Genomic DNA, 10586 nt, shown 5'->3' with positions numbered 1-10586 from the left:
CTCTATTCATTAAGAGAATGTAACTATGTATCTATCCTTACCACTCTGAATACACAGATACAAAATGGACATTCATCTGTATACCCTTTTTTTGTTAAGTTCCATTATTTGAATATTATAGGTGTGTAAACTTAGCAAAATATTCTAAAAGTTCAGTAGCCCATAATAGTATTGGGTCTTCCACTTGACTGGCAATGTCGGAAATCAACATCACAGCATGGCTTTACTTCTTATATTTCGTTTTTATACTTTTCTGCTGCATGGCTAAGACCAAGGTAAAACAGGACCTATGCAACAAGAGTTGTAACTTTTGGATCTGATAAGGTCAGTGAAATCCCCTCAGGAATTATCTTGAGATCCTGTACCTCAGATTGTAGAACCTTTGTCTGTGTCAGCCATGTAGATGAGTCACAGCCATTGCTTGACCAATATGTTCTCTGTGAAAGCCTGAAAGAATGTTTTCTCTCCATGTGACTCTCCTTAGGCACACTCTACATCATCGATCACTTTCCTGTTTGGCCCCATAATCTCCGGTATCAGAAAATTTGGGACACTACTGAGTTACATGTCATTACAGTACAAGTTCTCATATGTCCTGAGTCTTAATTGACCTTGGAAGAAGCCCAGGTTATTTCTTTTAAAGCTGTATTTTAACATTTCCATTAACTGTTTTAGATTCTTAAAAGATGTATCATGAAGACTGGGGATATAGCTCAGTTCTTAGCATGTACAAAATCCTAGGTTCAAACTCCAGTGCCAAAATAAATCATACATACATACATATGTACATATATGCATCCAAACAACTTCATGAAAGACAAAGGCTGGAGAACTGAGAATAAGGCAGACACATAACTAGATGGAATCTGTAATCCTTGATTATTCTGGATTGGAGTAAAGAACAGCTATATTAGAATAGTTTGGGAAATCTGAACTTAGATTTATTAGAGATTAGTTCACTTTGAATATCCCTTACCTGAAATGCTTGAAACCAGAAGTATATTATTTCTGATTTCAGATTTTTTTATTTGGGGATATTTCTATAGACTATTTATTGAATATTTCTAATTGAAAATCTGAAACCTTTAAAATATGTTGGTACATAGAGTCTGAAAGTTGGAAGCATTTCAGATTTCAGGTTTTTGGTTTAGGGATCGTAAGTCTATATTGTCTTCAGTGTTTTATAATGTGTACGTGTGGTGAAGTACTTAATGATGAAGTATTAAAACACTTGGATTAATTAGATAACAGTATAAGTTAAACATCCCTGCAAATAATTTGATTTTAAGTTATGTCAGCTAAAACTTTTAGCCAAAGTATGTTAAATAGATAAATGTATTGCTATAGATAGGCGTATAGCTATTGATGTGTAGATACAGATATACAGATCAAGAGAGAGAGGAATGGAAGGGGTATAGAAAAGTGAAGGAAAGGAGAGAAGAGTCAGAATGAAGCAAATATGACAAAAATATTAAAAGTAGAGTAAGGGGTAAATGAGTTATTATACTCTAACTTTATATATTTGAAATTTCTAAAATAACATGTCATAAATTTTACATTTTAGAAAATCAAAATTGTAGGAATGAAGGTACATGTATACTGCTGATTACTGACTTTTATGACCTTAACCCATTGCCAGCTATAAGTAATCACTTATTCAATAAGCTTATATACTTATATATATTGGTATCTTACCCTTCCCATGGCTTGGTCAGAGAATTTGGGTCTAGGGGCCAGAAGTAGTTCATTAGCATAAGCGCTTGCCTGGCAAGCGCAAGGGCCTATGTTCAATCCCTGGTTCCACCAAAAAAAAAAAAAAAAGAAAAAGAAAAAAGAATTTGAGTCTAAATTTTGTAACAGACAAGAACTAATTTCATTCAACCCTGGACCATAACTAGTTTTTCCAGAGCTTTAGTGGAATTGAACCTAGAGGTTCTTTGCCTTTTACATCTGTTAGGCTTAAAGGAGGAAGCAAAGTCTCTGAAATGAAATTATGCTTAAATGAAATGTTTAAACTTTTATTTGTTATGTAGAATGATACTTATAGATACTATGGAAAAAGGAAATTGATTATAAAAATTGCTTTCAAAACATTGTAAATTACTAAAAGATTTAATTTAATTTAACTTAATTTAATCTAATTACGCAATAACCAGGCTTCCTTTTCTGTTGGCTATATGGGTCAAGTGCTTGGATTGTTGAGCACTATGAACCAAATCCTGAGGAATAAATTGTTCAGGTTGCTGCAATTGTGGAACATTGTGCTCTGGAGCTCTCTTCTCAAAACATCTTTTACCTTTGCAATTTTGAGGCCATAAAGAGTAAAAATCCTCAGGGCCAGGGAGATGGCTCAGTGGAATAAGCGCTTCCCTGGCAAGCACAAGATCCTGAGTTCAATCCCTGGTTTCACAAAAAGAAAAAAAAGAGTAAATATCCTGGTGGTTTTTGTGATTCCTTTGGGCCGTCTTTCCAATTCATGTATGTACCTGAACATATGGGCAAGCATGGATCCTTCTTTGTGAAATATGTAGCTGATTTTCTGCATTGAAAAATCAACATATTGTAATTTTTAAAGGTGAAACTGACACTTGAAAATGCATATGCTGTGAAAAAGGAAAAAACCCAGCCAAGAAAGAAAAAGGCACAGCTGAACACAAATGATTTAGTCAAACTTTTATGGGAAGCAGAGGGTGAAGACAGCCTTCAGAATACCCTCAACACTCCCCATATCATCATGTATCTCTCACTACAGCTCAGCTCAGAAACATCAAAGGAAGAGGTGAGTATCTTCTCAAAAGTGCAAAGGAAAAAATACTTTCTGTAGCTCACCCAGTATACAGTAAACACTTTATTTAAGGAAAAAATAAAAATGTATTAATGATGTTTAAAATTGTCTTTGTGTTTTATATTCTATTATAGGTATGAATGTTTCATGTTACACATGTTTTTAAAATAAAACTAAATGAACTATTCAGTTATTTTAAACAAAAAAAAAGGTGAAGTAGGAAAAGATATTGCTGCATAATCTTTTAATCTAGCAGCTAAGATCTGTTACTGTCTTTTTTTAGCTATAATTTTTAGTGAAGTGCTAGGTATAATAAAGTTTTAAGTGCACAATTTGATGAGTTTTGATAGATATACAGAGTTGTGTAGGCAGCATCACAGTCATGAGATTAAACATTTTCATCACTCCCCAAAAGTTTCTTTATGGCCTTTGCATTCAATCCTTTCCTGCTACCCTTTACTGAAAGAAGAAGATAGTGTCTTAGTACTAACTCTCTTACCATACATTATAAGTAGTTTTTATATATGTCCTGACCCGCGGGTTAGTCAACGAGGACCCTAGAGGGGGAGTAGGGATGAGAAGGGACAGGAGACAAAGAATAGAGACAAGACAGGATTCTGATCAAGTCTCGTTTATTCAGGGGAGGTGCTGGATATATAAAGGGAGTGTAGGAATAAGGAAGTCTCAGCTCTTGACATCAGCAGGTATCTAGGCAGCGGAGGAAGGTCCCACCCCTGGGGCATAGCACGTGACTCACGGGGAATGGGCAAGGTGGGAAGGAGCAGAAACTTAACTCAGCAAAGGGATAGAAACTTAAGAAAATAGCTGACACTATTATAAAATGGATACCAGTTAGCAGCTTCCCACATATATATTCTAATTCATTCATTTCTTGATGTTTATTGAACACCTATTTATTCTTGGCCTTGCACTTGCCAGGCAGGCACTTAGACCACTGAGCTATCTCCCCAGCCTGGTATCCTCTTGTCTTTCATCAATATTTCATACTTTTCATTGTAAAGTACTTACTTCCTGATTAAATTCATTACTGGACATTTTATTTTTCTAGAGCTACTATAAATAGGATTGTTTTGTTTCTTACAGTGTGCAGTACATAATAATCATATTCATTGTGGGGAGTTGTTATGTATACATAGCACATCTAATTCTTTTTTTCATTCCCTTCCCTTCATACTTCCTCCACTGGTCCCCTTCCCATCTGCAAAAGATCTGTCTCCCTATTTCCTATTATCTGTCTTTATATTTTGCTTTTTATTTGTATTTTGGTTTTCTTATATAAGAGAAACTGTATAATATTTAAGCTTGTGTGTCTGACTTACTTCACTTAACATTATGGTCCCCAGTTAGATCCATTTTCCTAAAAATGACTCAAATATATCCTTACTTATAGCAGAGTAGTACTCTGCTGTGTGCAAATACAACATTTTCTTTATCCATCTGTTGATGGGCATATAAGCCATTCACAAAATTTAGCTATAATAAATTATGCTGCTATAAATGTGAATATGCACATATCATTGCAACATGATGTCTATATCTCTTGCAGGAAAATACTTAGGGAGCTGTGTCAAATGGAATTTCTATTGTTCTTTTTCCAAGGAATTTCCAAAATGGTTGTACTAGTTTACATTACAACTAACAACACACAAGGGTTCCTTTTTCCCCCTTAGCTTTGGTAGCATTTGATATTATTTGATTCCTTAATTATATGCTTTTTGGAATGAGATGGAATCTCAGTGTTGTTTTAATTTGCATTTCTTTAATGACCACAGATGAACATTTCTTCTCGTATTTATTGGCCATTTGTACTTCTGAGAAGTTTCTGTTCCTTTGAGATCATGACTTTTATTCAGTCTTTTATTTGTGGGATCCAATTTTTTTGAGTTCTTTGTATATTCTAGTTCCTTGTATATCCTGCGTCTGAGCGACAACTGTCAAAAAATTGTTTGCCATTCCATAGGTTGTCTCTTCATTCTGTTGATTGTTTTCTTTGCTGTGCAGAAGCTTTTTAATTTGACATGATCCCATTTGTCAATTCTTTTTTTTTAAGAAAGTGAAAAACAATTTTTAAAAACATTAGAAATGATGCAGAATTTTACAAAACAAGATGTTCCCAGCAGCTTAAGAGGCAGAACTGGGAAGAAGAGGGGAAGCTATTAATTAGGGAAGCTGTTGGGGAGACTATAGAGAGCTGTTGGTTCTGCTGGAGGACCCTATCATGCTGACTTTCCTGATGAATGTGACTGTTCTCATTGCTGAAGGAGCTAGGGACTTCACTGTCAATGTGAATGGCCATGTTTCACTCTGGGTGTGCTCTGGTCCTCATTTTGAGCATTGCTTCCTAGCTCTGGAGGGAGAGATGTTCAGTCTCCTAGAGAAGCTTGTTCGCTTTTCCTGAAGTTAGCTTTCATTATTGACATAGGAACTCGGGACCTCACTGTTGCTGAGGATAGCTGTGGTACTTTTCCAGGGAGCTGTGGTTCTTTGAGCATTGCTTTCTGGCTCCAGTGCGATCCCTCATCCCATTAGCACAGATCCTTCATCCCACTAGTACAGACTTTCTAGCTTTCACCACTGACCTTTGAGCCTTCCCAGCACAGAACCATAAAACACAGGCCCTACATGAGACACTGTCATGGGCTCTCGGCCTCAGTTGGATTTGTGGGAAGTACTGTCATGAGCTCTAGTTCAACTCATGCAGAACATTATCATAGGAGCCAGGCCTTCAGCTGGATTCTGCGGTCTTTAGTGTTTAGAGAGATTTCTTGCACTCGATTCTTTGGGTGACCCACTATAAAATAATCTTACAATTAAGTGTCCTGTGTTGTACTGTTCCCCTTGCAAAACCCCAAACTTAGCACATGTTATGTTAAGTATACAAATTATAAAATATATAAATTATATATTATAAAATATATATTTTGTACATTTAATACAGATAAACCTTAAGTGTACAAATATTTTTTTTAGTAACTACCCTTACATTTCAGACTGTTTCTCTTTGATCAGTTTTTTGTTGTTGTTGTTAAAAACTAGTTATTTTACACATTGCTTTTTGTGAAAGTCTCTTGGGAAATAAATTCTTTTTGTTGTTATTTATTTGATAATGTCTTTTTTAAAACCCCCTTTTGAAAGTACCTTCACAATTCTAAATGATATGAATCAGGGTAGATTGTATTAATCACTACAGGTTAATCACTATCCCAAACAATCTTAACATCTCATGAACTTATCATGATGAAATTTACGTCATGTTTTGATCCTGTGACCAAGAGCCAGTGCTCTTGGCTCAGTGACCCTACCCCATTATATAATGACCTCATTATTTCCCAAGATTTCAAAATCCTTTGTTGGCTCCTTTGCATCTGTCTGACCAATGAGAAGAGAAAGAAAGTATCCAGTATCACGTGAGACATTTTAGAGTCCCAGCTAAAAAGTAGGATCATCACTTCTGCCCATGTTCCATTGGTTAGACTAACTACAAGGTCTCTCCAAGGAAGTGAAATATGTAGTCTTCCTGTGTGGCCAGGAAGAAGATGAGGTATAAACACCTTATGCGCTTAAGCTACTTAGGCAGAGAATTATTTTCTTTAATCTAAAAATGGTATCCTTCCCAAAACTGTTATACAGCTTTAATGCAGTAATATAGTCCCAGTCAAAATACCATTAGCATACCTCACAGACTAGAAAATAATTTCCTAAAATCCATCTGAAACCAGAAAAGACCTAGATAGCAAAAGCAATTCTAGGCAACAAAGACAAGTCAGGGAACATCACATTCCCTGACCTGAAATTACACTACAAAGCTACTGTGATAAAATTATTGTGGAATTGGGAAAAGAAAAACAGATCTGAGGATCAGTGGAACAGAATGGCAGTTGCAGATGAAACTCTCCAAACATACTCAGTTATCTTATTTTTGACAAAGGAGCCAAACGCATTCCCTGGAAGATAGTCTCTTTAATAAATAGTAGTGGAAAAACTGCCTTTACATGGCAAAGACTAGACCATGCGCTAAGCTAAAGTCCAAATGGATCAAAGATCTAGATGTTAAAACAGAAACACTAAATTTACTGGAAGAAAAAAAAGTAGGCTCACATTTTGAGACACAGAGTTGGTAGAGACTTCATGAACAAACCACATGGGAAATACTACAAAAAATCAGCCAATGGAATCTCACTTTATTTTTAAAAGCTTTTGAACAAGAGAAATCAAAGACGTAGTAAAAGGACAACACACTGAGTAGGAAAAAACTGTAGTCAGCTGACCCTCAGACAAGACTTCTATGTAGAAGCTAGGGATATAGCTCAGTGGTCTAAGCGCCTGCCTGACAAGCGCAAGGACCTAGGTTTGATAACCACATGCTATGCCGGTCCTGTGACGTGCCAGCCACCAAACTTGGGAATAGTGGCGCACACCTGTAATCCCAGCACTGAGGAGCCTGAGAGAAGGGGATCACTGTGAGTCCAAGCTGTGCAGCAAAACCCTGTACTAAATCAATCAATCGATCTTTGGAAAAAAAAAAAAAAAAAAAAAAAAAAGGATATCTAGAAGAACTGAAAAAAAATCAGACCCTCCCAAATTCAAAGTCCCAAACCAAAAATTGGCATCTAAAATGAATACACATTCAGACATGTACAAATACAAATGGCAAATAAGTACATGAAAAAATGTTCAACATTACTGGTCATCTGAGAGATGCAAATTAAACCAACACTGAAAATCCATCTCACTCCAGAACAAATGGCTATCATCAAGAAATTAACCAATAATAAATGCTGGTGGGGTTATGAGGAAAAAGGAACCCTTCTCCACTGTTGTTGACAGTGTAGACTGGTACAACCACTTGGAAATCAGTGTAGAGATTCCTCACAAAACTAGAATTAGAGGCCCATCAATCTAGCTATTCCCCTTCTGGGTATTTTCCAGAAGAATTGAAAACATACCACAGTGATATATGTGCACTCGTCTTTTAGCAGCACAATTGGTAACAGCTATATCTTGGCAACAACCGAAATGGCCATCAACCAGGGAATGGATAAAAAAGATGTGATTTTTTAATATACTCATCTAGATAGAAGGATAAAATGGAGACTTTTATATGTAAATAGATGCAACTCCAGACTATACTCATAAGTGAAATAAATCAGACCCATGTGTAACTATCATATTGTCTCACTAGTGTGAGAAACTGAATGAGTCAATAAGATCCAAAATGTATAATGGATAATGGAAATAGAAAAGAAACTGTTCAAAAGAACTGTGATGGGAGAATGGGGAAAGGAAGGGAAAAGGAAAAAATTACATTATATATATATATATATATATATATATATATATTTCACACATATGTGAATGATAGCTATATAGCTAGCATCTCTAAGTTCATTAAAAGAAAGATTTGTGCTAATATTGTTTGGAAAATATTTCATGCCTCTATCTTGTACACTGATGAATTATAAATACAACTATTAGTTAATGTATTACTACTAGCTTATTTTGAAACTTATTTTTAACTTTTTTCTTTAAAATAAATAATAAAAATAGTATTCGTTTGTTTTCTGACTTTCACTGTTGCTGTTGGAATTCTCAGTCATTATCAGCAATGTGCTTTTTCTCTTTGTTTAGTCTCTTGCCTTTACAATGTTCCAATTACTGTTTAACCTCTCCACTGGATTTTTTAATTTAAACCATTTTATTTTTAGCATTAGGTGTTCTTGATCTAATCAATCTACATTTCATTTTCTTGTTCTTTAGTTATCTTCGTGATTCTATATTTCTCTAGCCATTTTATACATAGCTCTTCTTTAGTCTGTGGTTTCTCACATTACTATCTCAAGATGTAAGGAGACTTATTTAGAGTGGTAAGTTTTCTGTCATTGACAAAATAGCCCTAAAAAGAGGCAGTGTTCATGGTTTGGACCCATGGCCATTTGGCTCTGTTCTTTGTGTACCCATCACAAAGTAGAACATAACAGTGGGGAGCTTATGTTGAAGCAAAGATGTACCTCATTGTGGCCAGGATCCAAAGAGAGAGGTAGTAGACAAGCCTTTCACATTTGGGTCTTTGAGAAGCATCTAAAAGCCAAACCATAACAAGTTGTTTGCCTTTCTGTGTTTTAAAGATACTTGTTTAAACATGCCGTCTTGGCTGTCTTGTGGTTTCAAAGTGGAAATGTTTTTCCTGGCAAAAATTTTCTTTTGTTTCTGCCATGGATCCTAGGACCAGAGGCCTTTTACCCTAAAACCAGTTAGCCTTACTTGATGATCCAGGCTTAACTTAGTGGTAAGCTTAACTCACCTGCCTGGCCACTACCCCACTGTTCATTTTGCTGATTGAAGCTGCTGTAGGCATTGACCCCCAGCACAATGCTGCCTCTGTTGTTTTGCGTACTGCCAAGCAGCACTCTGGCTCCCTTTGCAGTAGTGGAAAAGGGGATTCTCCTAGAAACATCTTACTTCTTGAATGCCAGGAATCCAACAAGAATGTTTTGGGTCTACTTTTACAATGTCACAGTCTCTCTGAGCATTTAGTTTACCATGATGCTTTGAGCAGAAATGAATTTAAAAAGTGTTTAACTAGTATGTGTGTATTTGCTTTTGAAATCTATTCAGTTCTATATTACCAATGCCAAAGGCATTTTATCCAAAGGATGCATTTCCTTATGTTGCTTCATGTCTCAAAATTAACAACTGAAATGACAAACAAGGGATTTATTTTATACATATTTTTGCAATATTATGTGTTTTGAAAATACATAGACCCAGATCTTATAATTCTGATTTCTTGTGTATGTTATTGGCTTCTTATGTGTTTAAAACAAGTGAGTCATCTAAGCATTTATCATATAAAACATTCAACAAATTGAGGGATAATAATGTGAGTCCTTTTAGGTCATTTTGGAATACAGTACTGCTGAGACCTTTTGTCATCTTTGCCTTTCTTTCCCTGGGAAAGTGTGTAGATATTTCTCAGATGAACAGTTTCTGTCTGTTGCCAGCCGTGTATCAACACTGCATTTAAGACAGGCTTTTTATTCTTACTGAGCAGAGTGGAAGCTGCTACAAATGCATGCTATGTAAGCGCTTAAAAATACAGCTAATTAAATTGGCTAAGAGCTTAGTGTTTGCCAGGTCTTTATTACTGACTGGAATAGAGACTCTACACTATTAAGACCTACTTACAATAAAATGTCAGAGGGTCACTTTGTTTGCTTGTGAATTACATATTTGAAAACGTATTTCCTTCTTCCAGTTACAAGATTTAGAATGAAAAGATTAAAAACTAGGAGATTTGAAAAAATAGTTAAAAGATTATTCATTTAAAATGTTTTGGTATTTTTGGCTAAATACAATAAAAGTATTTATTGGCCAAACTTAAACTTATTTGGTAGACATAATAAGAGATCTTAATTTATGTTTGACTTAATTTCTAGGGACAAAATAATGTTTTGTAACTATTTTTGCTGTGGAAATCCTGATGTAAGTTTTAATTTTTAGACCAATACTCTACAATAGCTTGCATATATTGAACATACCTTGAAGTATAAAAAGCAGATGTGTCCAGTTTAATTATTTATATTTATCATTAAAAGCTGCCTCACAGGATAACTAAGATGATTGTACTACTAATTTCTATAGTTCTTTTGAAGGGATTAATACTTAAAATTTTTATTTTGACCAAACTAACATGTTTATATATGGTATCTGTGCAACTACACTGAAGACAACAATATACAATACAGCATTGCTGAATACCTATCATCTTGTGAGCTTTTTA

At 35.2% G+C, this 10586-nt stretch overlaps 1 protein-coding gene across 1 annotated transcript in view; it reads left to right on the top strand.

The window, feature by feature from the left end:
* Intu (inturned planar cell polarity protein) overlaps positions 1 to 10586 on the top strand; it is an 81558-nt gene that overhangs the window by 25622 nt on the left and 45350 nt on the right. The window contains exon 4 of the mRNA XM_023708746.1: positions 2576 to 2779. Coding sequence (XP_023564514.1) covers positions 2576 to 2779 — 204 coding nt within the window. The remainder of the gene's footprint in view (positions 1 to 2575; positions 2780 to 10586) is intronic.

The sequence above is a fragment of the Octodon degus genome, unplaced genomic scaffold (assembly GCF_000260255.1).
Source record: "Octodon degus isolate 3935 unplaced genomic scaffold, OctDeg1.0 scaffold00530, whole genome shotgun sequence".
NCBI classification, from domain to species: domain Eukaryota; kingdom Metazoa; phylum Chordata; class Mammalia; order Rodentia; family Octodontidae; genus Octodon; species Octodon degus.
The sequence above is the reverse complement of the archived record's forward strand: the minus strand, read 5'-3'. Positions and strand labels throughout refer to the sequence as shown.